Source organism: Erinaceus europaeus, chromosome 10 (assembly GCF_950295315.1).
Source record: "Erinaceus europaeus chromosome 10, mEriEur2.1, whole genome shotgun sequence".
In the NCBI taxonomy this organism is placed as follows: domain Eukaryota; kingdom Metazoa; phylum Chordata; class Mammalia; order Eulipotyphla; family Erinaceidae; genus Erinaceus; species Erinaceus europaeus.
Genome location: NC_080171.1, coordinates 86,371,857 through 86,390,386, shown reverse-complemented (window position 1 = coordinate 86,390,386; position 18,530 = coordinate 86,371,857). Strand labels below are relative to the sequence as shown.

Here is an 18,530-nt window from a genome sequence, read left to right as displayed (position 1 = left end):
GACCTAGTGGGGGTTGTATTGTTATATGGAAAACTGAGAAATGTTATGCATGTACAAACTATTGTATTTACTGTCAAATGTAAAACATTAATTCCCCATTAAAGATATTAAACAAATAAAATAAATAATGAAGTTAATTAATTAATTAAAAGGTACCAGAGTATCCAGTCTGGCGTATACAGTGCCAGGGATCTAATTTAGAACCTGATACATAAAATCCTATGCTCTGCCCATGGATTTTTTTTTTTTAATGCTTCAATTTTTTTCTTTAACTGTCACTATGGCTATGGTGGGGGTTTGGTGCCTGCACAATGAGTTCACTATTCTTGGAAGCCATTATTTTACTTTTTAAAATTTTTCCCATTTTTGAAATTTTTATTTATTTAATAGAAATATTGACAAGACTATAAAATAAGAGGGGTACATTTCCACATAGTGCCCACCCCCAGACCTCCATATCCAATCCCCTCCCTTGATAGCTTTCCTATTTTTTTTATCCCTTTGGGAGTTTGGACCCAGGATCATTGTGGGGTACAGAAGGTGGAAGGTCTGGCTTCAGTAATTGCTTCTAGGCTGAACATGGGTGTTGGTAGGTCAATTCATATTCCTAGCCTCTCTCTCTCTTTCCCTAATGGGGTAGGGGTCTGAGGAGGCAGGACTCTAGGATACATGGGTCCTCTGCTCAAGGGTTGGCATCATTATATCAACATTACCTCAGATAGATAATGTCATAGTCATTTCAAAGTAGAAAATGGGCTCAGAATGGTGAAGAATCTTGTAAAGTTTGTGCAATTTCTAGGTGGTGCATTCAGTATTTAAATCAAAATGAAGATGGCTTCAGGGTCTACATTTTGAATTATTTTATTAGCACACTGTGTTTAAATGATGAGCATGAAAGCACAGTTCACTTGGAAGTGGTTTAGGGGTACCCCACACAAATAAATGATTGTTCATAATTGAGGGATTCTGTTGTCTTATCCAAGAGTTTATGAAGTGAGAATTCATGTAACATAAAATGAGAACTCAGTAAATAGGGCCTGAGAGACATAGAGTAAATATTTTAAAATCAATGCAGCTTTTCTATAGCTGATAATAGAGTGTTCTAGCAGATAATATGATGGAATTCACTTAATTGAATTCCCTTATGGAGATTCACTTTAATGAATAGATTAAACTCTTTTTTATGTTTGCATTATCAATCATATATAAAAAAGTATTTTAAATCTGTTAAGGACCTTTCATATGTATGATACTTTTAAAAATGATATCTGCTTGTAAGTGTAGTACATTCTCATTTTAGGAAACACAGATGTTGAAGGCATACAATGGGTAAAATTTCTCTAGAAAATGTTATTGGTGGTGGTCCAGGGGGTAGCAGAGTAGATAAAGAGTTGCACTCTCAAGGCTGAGGTCAGGAATTCAATCCCCAGCATTACATATGCCTGGGTGATGCCCTGTATCTCTCTCCTCCTCTTTGAGTCATCAGTAAATAAATAGTTCTTTATAAAATGTTGGGGGGGGTCAGTGATGCACCTGTTTGAGCACACATAGTACAGTAAATATAAGGATCTGGGTTTGAGCCCCCAGCTCCCCACCTGCAGGGGGGACTCTTCACAAGCAGTGAAGCAGGTCTGCAGGTGTCTATCTTTCTCTATATCCCACTCCTCTCTCTATTTTTCTCTGTCTTATCTAATAATAATAAAACTTGTTGGGCATACTGAAAGTATGGAGACCACTAGTACAGTGGAAAGGATAGTGAATGATGTTGTTGTTGGGATTTTTTCCTGACTAACCCTGGGTCCTAATCTTAACCAGAGACTAATCCAATGATTTGACAAAATGCCTTCACTTTCTGAACTTCAGTTTTCCCTTCTGAAAAGTGAAAGTGGGTTGATCTGAACTAAATTATCTCTATGTGTTTTTTTCTTCTCTGATGTTAAATAGAATGCTATGTTAGACATTTTACCCGCACTCATGTTTACACTTTCTTTCCTTAGCCAACACCTGTCATAGAAATCAGAAAGTTTCTTCTAGCCTTCATCAAAATCATTTTTCTATAGAAAACCAATGTGAATTTATGAAAATTATGATATATTTATGTATTCACTAGATCTTCCATTCATTTATTCATCAAATGACTCACAAACTCTGCATCAGGCACTATGCTTATTAGGATATGGAGATGTTTAAGAAAAAGTTAACTGCAATCAAGATGCTCCAACTTTACTGGAAGAAGAGAATTTAAATATATATATACATATATAAATTTCTCTATGATGCTGGTAATAAAATTAGTTATTACTGTGAATTCTACCCTCTCATTGATTTGCCTACAAGGAACTGGATAGCATTAAGCAAAATAAGTGTAATATCTTCCTTCACAGAGCTTCTGTTGTAATGGCCAGAACAAGGTTTAAGGATGTTCATGGTCAATGTGTGCAAACTGACCCTGGAAAGCTAAAAAATCTGCTGTTCTACAATTGCAGAGGTAGAACTGAAAAAAGTATTTAACTACGGAGACAGTTAATGCTTAGTTTTTACTGTCAGAGGCTTGCATCTTACAAAATGGGAATGCTTGGTTACAAATAATGAGGAGTTAGCTGAGCCAGCAAAATAGGGAGTCCAGGTTGATAAAGTTGATAAACATGTCATTGATGGAGATCTTGCTAGAGACACCTGACCTAACTCTTAAGAGTAATAACAGCTGAGGCTAAAAACAAAGGCTGACCAGAAAGCAGGAGTTAGGGATTCAGGAAGGCAAAGCAAATACTGGGAGTAAAAAAATCTGGGGAGTACACCCATAGTCTACCTGACTGAGCTTTACCTTTCCCTACTGGGAGTAAAAAAAATCTGGGGAGTATACCCATAGTATACCTAACTGTGCTTTACCTTTCCCTACTTTTTTTTTTTTTTGTCTCCACGGTTATTGCTGGGGCTCAATGCCTGCACTACAAATCTACTGCTCCTGGAGGCTATTTTTTCCCTTTTGTTGTGTTGTTAAAGTCTGGGGGCTCCAGCAGGCTGGGCTAGCTTCGCAGTGGTGAACAGAGACTTGGGGACACACGGCTGGGCTGAGAAGCTGCAGCTTAATCTTTATTCACGGGTGGGCAAATCACCACACCATGTGCTTCCTTATCATTCTTTCTCCACCACTGCTGCTGGGACTCTGGACCTCCTTAGCATATGGGGCGGGGAGAAACAAGGGCACGAAACTAGCAAGGACCAAACCATTTTTCTCAGAGGTAGGGGAAGGGGGCCAAACCAACACGAAGAATGCCAACATATTCCCCCTTTTCTTTTTAACTAAATGACCACAGTATCAGGGGTGTGGGGTGAACAGAAACCTATATCGTACAGGCATTTAAAAAAAAAAGAAACTGGCACAAACATAGAGAAACATGTAAACGAGTAACAAGAACCAGTGTGCTGCCAAGGGAAGGCCTGAGGGGGCCATTTTTTGCCTCTGTGGGCAAAACTTTATCAGCTTTAAAAAAAATCCCTGCCTCTGGGGGGCGTACTTGCCTCGACGGGCATTTTCCAGCATGGGGAAGGGTGAGGCCTAGAGTCTCAAGGCATGGCTGCAATCAGTCTTTGAGAAACCCAGCAGCATAAGGGAAGCTGCTAGTTTTGTGCAGTGTCCGAGGTGTACCAGTGAGTCCAATAGAAGTCCAAAGCAGATGTCCACCAAAGAATTGCCAGGGGGTGAATTGTTGTATGTCTGTCTCAATGGGGAATATCAGCCATCGGAATTCTGCTTTTGTGTAGAGAACTTGACAGCTGCAATTTACTTACTATGAAACAAAACTTGTAGCAGTTTAGAAGTTTACCACAATTGATAACTCTATTACAATTGTTAGCATAACCATAGCACAATCTAACTGAGAAGGAATTTGAGAGTTTTACATATCAACAGCGTCTTTTTAACCTTTTGTTACACCCATTCAAGATGGAGACACACCCTAGGTGTGCGCAGTTTTTTTTTTAGACTAACTTGGTTAAAATATATTGATTTTTAACTAATTTTTTACCTCAGACTTTAAATGTAAGTTAATTTTATCTTTATGAGAATTACATTGAAAACCTTTTCCATTTAACTTTCTCTGGTAAGAATCTAGCCTTAAAGTTACATTCTTAACCTTAAAGTTCATATTACCAAACTTTAAATACACACATACACATGGTCTTCAATACACATGGAGAGAAACTTTTGTTACGAAGACATGTCATTTCAAACACAAATTTAGATCTGTACTGTCTTAGTTGTTGGGGGGGGGGTCACCATCAGGAGGTGGCTTCCCACACAGCTCCACTTCTAGGAATTGCAGGTTGCAATCTCTGCATGAATCTCTGTGTGTTCTAGCTTGTCTGCCTTCAGACCCAAGCTGAGGATCTTGGCCAGGGGGCCCAGTTTCGGCAGGGAGCCCATGGTCTCGGGGTGGTCTGGGATCTGTCCAGACTTCATAACACAAGGGCGGGCGGGCCAGCCATGCAGAAGGCATGGGCCGAGGTGCCCCGGGGTGGCGGGCATCATAGGCCGCCATGGCCCTACCCCATGGCCCTGCCATGTCTGCTGCCCTGTTCCCAGTGGCCGAGCAGCATGGAGGAAACCCACGCCCAATGCCCCGCGCCACTCAGTGGAAAGCTGGCTCCTGTGGGCTGGCGTTGGGCTCCTGAGGCCTGGCGTTGGGCAGAAACCACAGAGTGGTCCAGAGATAAATGTTCCAGAAACAGAGAAACAGTCTCGTGAAGAAAGGGCAGAGGCCTTTGGAGATCTCTTCACAAGCAGAAGAGAAGGCCATAGTACATAGGTAGCCAAATTGTCTTCACTTATCTGAGAGATGCGCAGATCAGGTCCATGTGGGCGCCATTTGTTGTAAAAATTTGGGGGCTCCAGCAGGCCGGGCTAGCTTCACGGTGGTGAACAGAGACTCAGGGACACATGGCTGGGCTAAGAAACTGCAGTTTAATCTTTATTCACTAGTGGGCAAATCACCACACCATGTGCTTCCCTATCATTCTTTTTCCTCCACTGCTGCTGGGACTCTGGACCTCCTTAGCATACGGGGTGGGGAGAAACAGGGGCGCGAAACTAGCAAGGACCAAACCATTTTTCTCAGAGGTAGGGGGAAGGGGGCCAAACCAACACAAAGAATGCCAATATCGTTACCCATCATTGTTATTATTGTTGTTGTTCTTATTGCTGTCATTGTTGTTGGACAGAACAGGGAGAAATCATAGAGGAGAGGAAGACAGAGAGGGGAATAGAGAGAGATAGACACCTGCAGACCTGCTTCACTGCTTGTGAAGCAACCCTCCCTCCCCTGCTGATGGGTATCCAGGGGGCTTGAACCTGGATCCTTATGCCAGTCCTTGCACTTCATACCATGTGCACTTAACTCTCATGCTACTGTCCAGCCCCCTATCATTGACTATTTCTGTGCACATCTTTTTTTTATTATTATTTTATTGGGAGAAGGGGAGGTAGGAGTTGTTACACCTCACTTCCTTCTCTCTAGGTGGCCTTATTAGCAGGACTCCCAGGTGGATACCACTCATTTACAAAAGACATATTTTTGTATAATGCATATCAACAATTAAAGATAAGTTCTGAAGCAAGGGGCACATGCCTGGCAAGCAAACAATAAAGAAAGAAAAAAAAAAAGGCTACATACTTTTTCCGTATAGATTTCTAATTCACACTAATATTTCCAAAAAGATAGGGGAGAGTGTTGACCTATGTCCTTTTCTACATAGTTATTGAGAGGTGTGACTGTAACCTCAACCTTTGCCCTTTCTGTAAAGGAGAGAGAACCTCCTTTCCCCTACCCCTACTGGGCCCACCCCAGCCTGACATTCTGTTTCTTTGCTAGAGGAAACCATTTTACCTTTCCCATTATGAATCATGAGGCCTGTGGCTGGTGGCAGATCATAAATCAGTGCTGGGAGTCTCTAGGACAAATCCCAGGACTTTTAATCTTTAATATTAGACATGTTTAAAGTGGTGAATATTTCATGAAGGCACAGTTGCATTTTAACACATCATTAGTGGCTTTTCGTCCCCCCCTTTTAGTAAATTATTCTCATCAGAAGCTCAAGGATCTCAGCCCTTTCCCTTCATGTACTCGCCTCCAGCAATAATCAGTCCATTTACTTACATATACAGCATACATAGTTGGTGAAGAACTTTGGGTATGAAGTTGCAGGGGAGAGTTACCGAGAACACTCTTGCCTGCAGACAAGCCCACTTCTTTTTATCTGATTTCTAGGTTTAAGGAGGGACACAAGTATCTGCATTCTCTTGCCTGTGAACAGTTTTACTCCAAATATTTAGAATACTCTCTCTGGCCCATTCTCTACTTCATATTGTTTTATCACTGTTATTTGTTCAGCCAATACTTATGAAATCCAGGCTGTTTGCCAGGTTATTCCTAATGTCAGGGACTCAACAACTGAGTGACATTGTATGGCTTATGTGAGTTAGAATGTTTAAAACTCAAAATGCTTTTTGTAAGGACAAATGTATAGCATTCATAGGAAATCAGTGAAATAATTGAGTTACTCAGTGCATACAGCCATGTTCAACCCAGTAGGTATGAGTGATTGTTATAGGTGGTTGTAGACTACAGCCTTGGTACTATAGTCACTGTTTTGTTTCATTTTGGTTGCTTAATGCTGAGGCAGTCATTATTCATAAGACATATAGTTATAAATCATGAATTTGTTAGCACTGCAGCTAAGAGTTTCAGTACCCTGCTCAATGAAACTATAATAAATAGAGAACTTTTTTTTAATTTTATCTTTATTGGAGCTTCAACTCTTCTGGTTAACTCCCCCTCCACTCCCCATAAAAGACAAAGATAGAGAGAATGACAGCACCAAAGATTTTCAGTGTGGTGGAAGCTGGGTCTCAAACTTGAGTTGTGCCAATGACAAAGCAAGCACACTATCTGAGTGAACTCCTTTATTGTCCCTGAGGAAAAATAAATATGAGGTTTGTGTAAAATAAGTTTTTTTTTATTTATTTATTTATTTTACCAAACCACTGATCATCTCTGGCTTATGGTAGTATGCGGGATTGAACCTGGAACTTCAGAACCTCAGGCATGAGAGTCTCTTAACCTCTTTGCATAACCATTATGCTATCTATCCCCACAATAAGTTTTACTTAAAGTGTGGGATTGATAAAACCATAGTCTCCACTGTCCTGTATGTAACTTCTGAGTATTCACCATTTATTTTTTTTTTTACTGTTAGTGATCTTTAAAAACAGAAATATTTGAAGAACATTAATATCTAATTTTGAGAAAGTCTTAGCTCTTCCCTAGTGAAATTATAGGTATGTATCTCTTGAAAACACTTGAGTCAGGCCAATCAAGGCTACTGTGAGATTCAGGCATTCTATGTTCTTCTGAGCATGTATGAGTATAATTTCCAGATAATGAGAAAAATCATTGTCCAAGGAATTAGTCTGAACACCTACTCTATTATTAGCAGTAGACTAAACCCAAGGAGATCCTACTACAAATTCCCAAGGTGTGTTCCACAGAACACTGATTCTATCACTTCTACCAATAAGTGTCCCAAAGTAAAGTTTTTAGACATTAGTGTATTGATGTAAATTTCATAAAGAATTACACACTACTGAAACTAAATGGTACAGTATATATATATCCTTGGCTGGGACTTCCCACCTGTATGATTCTACTGCTTCTGTCAGACTTCTCTCCCTCTCCCTCTCCCTCTCCCTCTCCCTCTCCCTCTCTCTCTCCCTCTCCCTCTCTTTCTCCTTCTCTCCTTCCCTCCTTTCCTCCCTCCCATTGTTATAATAGAGGATGGAAGGCAGGGTGGGAGAGAGTTAGTAAATGACTTGTATAAGAACCTACTTTTGAATCCTTATGTCTGTAGGTGTCTGTCTTTCTCTTTGTCTCCTCTTCCCCTCTCAAATTCTCTCTGCTCTATAAAATAAAATGGGGGTAGGGGAATGGCCCCCAGGAGCCTGCTAGCATTCACTGAGCCCTAACAGTACTGCTCAAAGTTCATAGAACACCTGTTTTCTCGGTGCTCCTGGGTCCATATTCATAATAAAGTGTGCACTCTACTGGATGAGCTATCTACTGAGAGAGAGAGAGAGAGAGAGAGAGAATCTATTCCCCTTAAAGCTTCTGAGAACACTCCACAAAGATATCTTGGAGAGATCAATAACTGACATGAGAATATATATATATATGTGTGTATGGATATATATATATCATATACCTTAAGAAGTATTTAATCAAGCATAACTGATAGCTAGAGGATAGGACAGAGAGCTTCTGAAAACTTATCCATAATTATGAACACTGTAGATATGATGGGAAACAAGACATGTGTTGCCATCCCCAAATGAACTTCACCAACTGAAGAATATACTTACAGCAGTGTGGAGTGCAAACATTCATGCAGCAGGGTATGCCATGGCCAGAAAAAGCAATGGCTCATGGGTACATGAATTAATGACTGGATACTGGATACATGGTTATATGTGTGTGTGGATATAAATATATATATATATATATATATATATATATATATATATATATATACAGATGGATGGGTAGCTGGAAGAAAAGGGATAAGAGGGGACAAGCAGAGATGAAAGTCAATTAAAGTAAACCATAGCAAAATTCTGAAAATGATCAATGAAAACATCATTTTCCAAAGGGGATATTGAAGGTATCTTGGAGGAGGTGACATTTATTTTTGGCTTGTGGAGAAACACAAATTGATCATTTAAGTGGAGAGAATTCAATTTTCTGATTACTTTCTCAGTGTAAATGTTCTTTCCCATAATTTCACCAGTTGAAAAGAAAACTTTCTTTTGTCGCCACTATGTCACTTCCCATTTTCCACATTAAGTTGTGAGCTCTCCCAGTATCTGGATTGCACCTTTGCTCTCAGCATCCCCGGTGCAGAGCATAAAAGCCCGGCAGGAAGTGTGTTCAGAGCTGTAAGCAAATTAATAAATTTTTTATTAACCACAGTGGTAGGTAGACTAGAACACTGTCTTTTCATAGGTCTTTACTAAAACCAGGTAGATTATTTTATTTTTTAAGTAAACACCGAAACCGGGAGATAAATGTGTTTTGGTAACGCACAATTTCACACGGTTTTCCTTTTTCTCTTTTTACCTACAGGAGAATGCAGTTGTCATGAAGGCTTTGCCCCTGACCCAGTTCACAAACACCTGTGTGTGCGTAGTGATTGGGGACAGAGTGAAGGGTGAGTGGCCAAGGACATCATGGCAGGGACAATGAACTACCCTCTAAAACTACTTTACAAAGAGGATCATTTCTCAACAGCAGTCAGATTCCTTCAAAGTGAATGGGAAGTGAATCCTGTTTCCCACTGGATCCCATTTTAGTGTTAAATACACATGCTTGATGAATTTACTTGATTCTTCAATAGTAAGTGATTATTTTAGAGAACAATCTTCAGAAGATTCAATCTCCTGAACCATAAGTAATTAATAAACATTTCTTTAAATGCACTGAAAGAAAAGAGACTCAAGTATTTGTCCACAAACTCCCTCTAAAAGAAGAGAGGGAATTAAAATTCTTACGTAATGGAGACATTTTCAATATTATAAATACCCTTATGCAACTATTACATCTATGGAATTTAATTGTTTTAAAGTGTTTTTGAAGCAATGTCCAAATGAGAATTTCTCCTGTTTCTAATACCATCTCGTATCTCCTTTTCTTTCCACAGACCTTGGCCTTACACAACACTAGAAAGGGGCTATGATCTGGTGACAGGGGAGCAAGCCCCTGAAAAGATTCTCAGGTGAGATGATGGTCCTATTGAGACTAATGTTAGGAATGGAGAAAAGTCTGACTGGGCGGCATTGTTGTACATCTTCAGTCAATGTGTCTATGAACCTCTGCTCTGCAGTAGGTACAGAGGGGATCTCATTGGCACAAATGTACCATCATGGTTCATTTTGTTAGAGGAACCTAATCCCCACTTACCTGACATTTAGACTTATAGATTCAGATCTTTGAACTGGCAGAGACATTACTGATTATTTAGTCCATTGGTTTAAAACATGTTTTATAACCGTAGAACCTCTTCTGACTACCTCTATGCAATCTTGTGTGAAACTTCAATTTTAAACTAATAAAGACACACAACAAATTAAGTGGCAAAGCTAGAAATCAGATTGTGGTTGAAACTGGTTCTGAAGACATCCTTTTTAACATTTGTGCATTCTGTCCCTGCTGACTTAGCTGTAACTTTGTGGAAAGAACTCTGTGGGATACCAGGACTGCTTAGGAAAGAATAGTTGAAATAGTCCCAGTCCTCATAAAACTCAGATTATTTAAGTTAAGACCTGTGTTCAAGAAAAGAAAAGTAATGTAAAATAATGTGTGGACTAAGCTGATAATAGATTTGAGAAATGACCATCCAAGCCTGTGTAAAATTTGTCAAAAGAGTGTCTAAGAGAATGCAAGATGTTCAGTTTGGTGGGGAATTGCTAAGTGATCATCTTAGAAGGGATGGGAGGTGGGGCCCCTATTTTCATTTCTCTCTGCTTCTCAGGGAGTCCCCCAATGGAAACTCTTACATTGCAGGTCTACTTTCAGCTTGGGCCAAGGACTCTGGCTTCCGGTCAGCAAAAGCTTTGTGGTTCCACCAGTGGAGCTGTCCATCAACCCCCTGGCCAGCTGCAAGACTGATGTGCTTGTCACAGAGGATCCGGCAGATGTCAGGTAGGGAATTCATCTTTTGTATGCTATAGCAAGGATTTTTGGAATGCTTGAAAGTCCTCTGTTGTAGAATCATATCGTCTGTAAAGAAGATCTCATCTCATTGAAGAAGCTACCTAAAATAAACACTGTCGAATATGTCGTTCTTCACACTCCAGAATTGCCCTCTGTTGTGCACATCAGTGCCTTAAATTTCAGCACTATTACTTTCTTTTGAGGTTTATATAATATTTCACAGAGACTCATTCTAGGATCACTGTTGATCTCATAAAAGACGTTAGTCTATTGGAGAATCATGAAGGTGAGAGATTAGAGAATGAGATGTTTTCTTTTGTGATTATACTGGGAACAGACTTTGTACTAATTCATAGATTCTAAATGTCCAAGAAATAAGTGTTTCTTCCTTATTATTGAAAAGATAAAGATTTCAACTTTTCTTACACCTTTCCACATTATAGTTAGCTTCATTATAGACTTACTCAACTGTGTTCCAATCTGTTGCCTGCATATCATTCAGTCCCATTATATGACAAATATCTTAGGATCAAAGAAAATAACTTGTTTAGTTTTTTAATCCCTAGTCCCCAGTACATATTGGACATCTACAAAGCATGTATTGATTTAATTAAATCTGTGTTTGGACATTGGCACTTTCCAGTGGAGGGGTTTGTGTTTTTTACTTTACACACCCAGTTTGACTTGGGAGAGCAGTCTAGAAATTTAAAGGCTACCAAAAAAGTACACTTTATTTTTACTTTTGAAACTGGACACGTGTATTGGTTCCTTTGCAGGAACTTGGACTCATAGTTTTCTTCCTAGAGATTGTTCATTCTATGAGTGTGAAACTCTTATAGCGTTATTTTGAATCAAGAGGTTGTCAGAATGTGTATGACATCTTGATAGAAAGCTCCTAATATTCATCTCTCCTGCTTTGCATTTTTTTTATTATTCCCTTCTCAACTTTTTGTGGAGGCGTGGACTTAATGTGATTTTTCCTCCACTTTTTTTTTTCTTGGATAGTTCTCAAAAGAGGTTATTTTGAAAACAATAGGTTACTAAACATATAACATTTTGGGAAATGAAGTGATAATAACAAAGGTTACTAAAAAGGATTAAGATGGCCTCACCAGAACACATACACAGGGATTGACTTGTGGCAGATCACCATTTTTTCTACTTTCCATAGAATAAAAGTGAAGAAACTGTAAAACACTTGCTGAAGTTTCTTTGCATAGCATATTTTAAAGATGTAGCAAAGAACATTTTGTTGAAAGAATATTCTTAAAAATAGTTACTGTTCTTGCATGAAATCAATTTAAGAAAAAGTCAGGACCAGGTGGTGGCGCACCTGGTTAAGTGCTTACATTACAGTACGAAGAACCCGGTATCAAGCACCTGGTCCCCACCTGTAGGGGGAAAGCTGCACCAGTGGTGAAGCAGGGCTGCAGGTATCTTTCTGTCTTTTTCCCTTTCTGTCTCCTCTTTCTCTCTATCACTATCTAATAAATAAATACATAAATAAATAAATAAATAAATAAATAAATCATCTTGCAACTGGGGTGGTAACTTGAGTGACCGAATGCAGTACTGACACAGACACACAATTCAGTCCCTGGCACCACAATGTTAGAGTAATATTCTGAGCCTCTCTCACTAATAAGTGAATCAATGTTTTTAAATAAATATTTGTGCTGTCTTTCCTTGGAAATTATATACTGTTGACATTTAAACTATAGTTTGAATGAAGCTCTAAGTGTCATAAGTGAGGATAATAGCACAATGGGATGAACATATCTGTGTTAGAATACCACCTCCACATTATACAAAGTCTGATGCTGGCAAATTTTAGCTTGTTAAGTTTGTATTTATTTGGAGAATTGGTTAACAGAGCTTTCCTCATCTTATACAAGAATAATAACTCACATCCATTGATTCTTTCCTATCTGCAGAACACTTTACCAACATCATCATAGTATGTTCTAATCAGCCCCACAAGGTGATTCTGTTAGTAACTTTATTTTCATTTAAAAAAAAGGTGAGGCATTAGGGTAAAATTTGCATTATTAAGTGATGTAACCACATTTCCATCCAGCTCCAGACACAATGTTTTAACTATTTCATGGAAATGGCACCCCAAAAGTTATTGCAATGATTAAATAATTATTATTTAATAAAATTTATTATAATAATTAAATGATACTAGTACATAAAATATTCTCAGTGTTACATGACATCAATGTAAAATCAGCTGGACTCCTATTGCATTAGAGTTCATCTAGGAACTGGTGATGGTGGAGAAGTCAGATTTGGGGAGATTTAGTTCTTTGCCATGATCCTCAGAACAATAGTGATCCATAGCATGTCTACATTATTTTTTTCTGCTCCAAAATGAATTTTGTCATGACAAGTCAGCCAAAGAGGGATCCAGAATATCAGCCAACCTACAGTGACACTAAAACATCTTTGGGAATGTAAAAGCAATGAAAAATTGGTGGCGATAAGCCTAAGTGCTAGAATGTGTTTTGGGGAAAAATATGTATTTGAGATGAATACTTAGAATTATTAATTATTTAGCTATAATTAAGTGCTTTGGAGAAAGTGAACCCAAATGCCCTGATTTGCACTTAGGGGTGTGTGACACACTGATAATGAGCATACAAAGGAACCTTGCTGGAAATAAACTCACACTTAAATTTGGAGCTAAGGGATGGAATGAGTCCTCACTTGGCTCTGTTAATGAAGGAGTAAAGTGACCATCTGAGTCTGTCAGTCATTGCTAAACGAGTGAAAACGTTGGTCTGCAAAGGCACCTGCCTTTATAAGTGTCAAAACATAACTCTTGAAATGTAGTTCGAGCTTCTGACAGATAAATTTTAAAAATCTATAATTATTATGGCTTTTATTACTATAATAAAAAATTTTCAGTCTCATAAAAAATTAGTAGGAATGGGTGTGAATAAATTGCAAGGGACTTGACCCAATCACAGTTACATGTGTATGAATACCTTCCTACTGACAAAACTGTGTCTGGCTATGTAGAGGGTCTGCTTTCACCAAGTTAGTGGACAGCAGACTTGCTCCACAAACCTCTGAGCTGCTGCTTTGAAGAAATGGTGTACAAGTATTTAAAGAATAACACTTTGATTACAGCAATAAATTATTATCCCAGTTGGGGTGCCCACATGCTTTTGTGTGAACTTAAAGCAATTGCAGACACCCTTTTAAATCTTCCCATCATCTTATCTCACACGTTCCCAATGGTTTTACTGCAAGAGTGGATAAAGGACTGTAATCATCACCATTCAAAAGAATCTGGGCTATATTAGTTCAGCTTCCCAACCTGCACTAATAAACCTTGTTTGATATGACATAGCTCAGGGAAGCATATCCTGTATGTTTAAAGAATTAATAAGTTCCAGTCAGATAATATGTTAGAAATTAATAAATAATAGATCTTAATTATAGATAGCCAGTAATATGTCATAGAACCACATGAGGGATATTGAAGAAAGACTGTGGAAAAGCAAAGTTAGAAAGAATAAGATAACCATTCCAACAGTATTAAAAATGAAAATCTAAAGGTGCCTTGTAAGTTCCTTACTTTTGTAATCAGTGATAAATTATTAGCAAAATAGGGATTCACACTAAAGGAAATAGAGCAAGTTAGCAACAAGAGTTGCAGTGTTCTACCCATCTGATGGCTAAATATAAAATCACTTATGTTAACAAATTTTAATGGAACAACTGGAATTAATTTTTGTGTTAGTGATTTAACATTAATTTACAAAACCATAAAATTACAGGGATATAATTCCATACCATTCTCACCACCAGAGTTCTCTGTTCCCATCCCCCTCCACAGGAAATTAAAGTAGTTCTCCAAGGTCACAGATACAAGTTGACAATTATTTCTATATTTATCTATCTATCTGTCTATTTTTTGCCCATTTTTTTCTATGGTGATGCTTTCTCTTCTTTTTTAAATTTTTAAAAAAAATTTTATTTATAAAAAGGAAAACACTGACAAAAACAATAGGATAAGAAGGGTACAACTCCACACCATTCCCACCACCAGAACTCTGTATCCCATGCCCTCCCCTAATAGCTTTCCTTTTCTTTATTCCTGTGGGAGTATGGACCCAGGGTCATTATGGGTTACAGAAGGTGGAAGGTCTGGCTTCTGTAATTGTTTCCCCACTGAACATGGACTTTGACAGGTCAATCCATATTCCCAGCCTGTCTATCTATTTCCCTAGTGGGGTGGGCCTCTGGGGAATTGGGGCTACAGGACACATTGGTGGGGTCCTCTGCCCAGAGAAGTCTGGTTGGCATCATGATAGCATATGGAACCTGGTGGATGAAAAAAAAAAGGTTAACATATAAAGCCAAAAAAATTGTTGACTAGTCATGAACCTAAAGGCTGGAAAAGTTCAGATGAAGAGTTGGGGGTGGGGGTCTCCATTTTATAGATATTTAGTAGGCCTATTTGAGTTATATAAAGAGCCCATGATTGTATAGTTTTGTTTGTTTGTTTGTTTGTTTTTTCCTGAGCTTGACATATGATGTGCAGGTGGATCCAAGTTATTGGTTAGGGAGATGATACTATGGCTGGAAAAGTGATCAAAAAGCTGGATCAGGGAAGAGAGTAGCTCCCAAATATGGGAAATACATATTTATACAATATATATAAATATTGTTGACTGTAAACCCCACTGATTTGATGTGATTTGAGGCCCATATTCTGCTTAGTAGCCTATGTGACTTCTGCATGTAGATCTGAGCTCACATTCTGTGGTCATGAGTAGGAATGTTCCAAGCTGCCCCAGTTTCAGGACCCATCTTCCTCACGTGGAACATAATAAACTATATTTGTTAATGATACATAAAAGCAGAGCACAGTTAAACTACTGGAGTTCATATCCCAGCTCTCCCACTTGCTTACTGCATGAGTTTTTCTGCTGAACTTTGTGTCTCTCTCTGTCTCTTTGTCTTTCTCTTTTTCTCAATAATAAGCTCTCCATAGCATATAAGGTAATGGTCAAAATTAAATTGGCATAACTCATTGTAATGCACTGACTTTGGCATGTGGTGAATTATCTAGGAACATTGGTGATTGTGATTATTATAGGATATCTTGTAGGAGCATATTTTTATTCTATTCATCTTAACTATTTTCTCTTTCTTTTGATGAAAGTCGACCTCCAATTTATGATGTATTTTAAGTCAGTAGGGTCTTTGTATTGGAAATTCACATACATTTTTTTCATAGACCTAAAGAGGACATAAATAAACATATAAAGTATAGGAAATATAGACACCTCCTTGGTGGTAGGCCTAGTGGCATTATGAATCTGGAGGTATTGGCAGAATTAATTGAAAGACACATGCAGTTTATAGATAAGCGCTTTGGGGAAGAATAAAGGAAGAAAAAAATTAACCAAAGGAACTAGAAAAGTATTTGCAGAAGAGAGAACATTGCAATTAATCTTGAGCTGCAGGTAAAGTTTGGCTTTGTAGAATCTAAGGTGGGAGGGAACACTTTTAAGTCTCAGAGGCAAAGGGACCAAAGAAAAGAACTCTCCCCTGGAAAGTTCCCATTCTCTAGTATGTTCCAGCAGGAACCTATTGGAAATGATATTTTTGGCTTCTGAAAAACTAATGATGTCAGCTACAAAGGTGGAGAAGCCAGGTCTAGTTAAATTACATATTGATTCTTTAAAATTCTAGAGCCTTAGCTGTGCCCCTCCTGAGTGCCAGGCACTGTGCCAAGGACCATAGGAATCCACAGGTTACTACGGCCCACATTTGCTTTTGGGAAACTCATGGTAAAACAAGGAACATGGAAAAAGAGAATGGGGGAGTCAGGCAGTAGTGCAGTGGGTTAAGCACATATGGTGCAAAGTGCAAGGACTGGCTTAAGGATTCCAGTTCGAGCCTCTGACTCACCACCTGCAGGGGGGTCGCTTCACAGGCAGTGAAGCAGGTCTACAGGTGTCTATCTTTCTCTCCCTCTCCTCTCTCTATTTTCTCTCTATCCTATCTAACAAGACAATCTCAAATAACAACAATAATAACTACAACAACTATTTAAAAAAAAAGGACAACAAAAAAGAGAAAGAGAATACCCCGAGAGATAAAATAAAAGATACTCTTGGAGAGAGAAGCATAACAAATCAGATTTATTGCTACAGACTGGGTATTCTTGACATTCTTACCTAGAGCAGGTTCTTAGGAGTTAGATATGAGAATAACTACTATAGTTGGAATAATAATCATCCACCAAAAAAAGGTTTTAGAGCACCCTTAGTAGTTTTTCTATGATCTCAAATCAGTGAAAATGAATGGTGAGATACTGTTAGTTCCTGCACAGTGATGAAAGAATAGTGGGATATCAGAAAACCAGCTAGCTCTGCTTACTTAGTGACAGTTCTCACATTGAATTAGTTCTGAATAGAGTTAAGAATGATTCTTTCTTCCTTTGATTTATCAGTTCTAAGCATTAAGAATGTACTCACTTAGAAAAGAAAAGAAGGCAGGACCATAGGAAAAAAAGGGCAAATATATATAGAGAGACAGTTATAGAAATTATATTCAACCTATGTGTGTGGCCTGTGGGGAACTGTAGTTTCCAATGGTATGGTAACCTAGAGATCTGGTGATGGGAATGGTGTGGAATTATACCTCAGTTATCTCATAATTTTGTAAATCAATATTAAATTACTAATAAAATTATTTTTTAAAGTTACTTATCCCCTCCCCCAAAAAAGAAAGAAAAAGAATGTACTCAGCATTGAATATATGCCAGGCTAGGTATTCAAGGTAGAAAAATACTGACTAATGAAATAAATAAAATTAAAACCTCTATTAAATAAGATAACAGTTCAAATAAAAACAAGAAATGATTTGTTACATTGAATAGAATTGGGAAAGCTTCTAGATGGAGAAGAGATACAGAGGCAGGTTGATCTTACCTGGGCTATAGGAAAGACCTCATAGAAGAGAGGACCTTATCCCAAATTATGAAGTATTAGCAGAAAGCCACTAAGTTACTGGTTGTCAGATTGTCCTTCCTAGATCAATGGCACCAATATCACTCAGAAGCTCATTAGAAGGCAGATTCTCAGGGGGGGGGAGGTGGTGACACACCTGGCTAAGTGCTCATATTACAGTGCACAAGGGCCCAGGTTCAAGCCCATGTCGCTACCTGCAGAGGAAAAGTTTTGTGAGTGGTTAAAGAGGACTGCAGGTCTCTGTCTCTCTCTCTCTCTCTGTCTCTCTCTCTGCGTCCCCTTCCCCTCTCAATTTCTCTGTGTCTCTATCCAATGAGAGAGGGAGAGAGCGAGAGACAGAGTAAGAGAGAGAGAGAGAGAGAGTTATTTTCAAGCTGCATCTGTGGTAAATCAATAACCACCAAAAATGTCAGATCCTAAACTTTGAAATATTGCCTAATTGGGTGTTGAAGGGAAGGGTCTTTGAAAATATTATTAAAGATCTTATGAGAGATTAATTATATTAGATTATTTGGGTGGGCCCAAAAATACCCAAATATGTATCCTTATGAAAGAGAAGCAGAAGTATATTTGACACACATAGAAAATGATGTGAAATAAATGATAGAGATGCAATTGATGTAACCATAAACCAAGGAGTTCTTATAGCTACAGTAAGCTACAAGAGCAAGCAGTCTCCTTGAGAACCTCTCTTGGTGAGTACAACCTTGATCAACACATTTTTGACCTACCAACACTGATTTTTTTTTTTTACTTCTGTTTAGTATTAATTACT

General features: G+C 38.4%; 1 protein-coding gene across 4 annotated transcripts in view; it reads left to right on the top strand.

Moving 5' to 3' along the window:
- ASTN2 (astrotactin 2) overlaps nucleotides 1-18,530 on the top strand; it is a 1,286,255-nt gene that overhangs the window by 564,330 nt on the left and 703,395 nt on the right. For 3 of the 4 annotated variants that reach the window (XM_060200048.1, XM_007521936.3, XM_060200049.1), the window contains 3 exons: nucleotides 9,174-9,258; nucleotides 9,748-9,822; nucleotides 10,611-10,748. In XM_060200048.1, the coding sequence (XP_060056031.1) occupies nucleotides 9,174-9,258; nucleotides 9,748-9,822; nucleotides 10,611-10,748 (298 nt within the window). The remainder of the gene's footprint in view (nucleotides 1-9,173; nucleotides 9,259-9,747; nucleotides 9,823-10,610; nucleotides 10,749-18,530) is intronic. The other variant, XM_060200047.1, reaches the window with a different exon arrangement.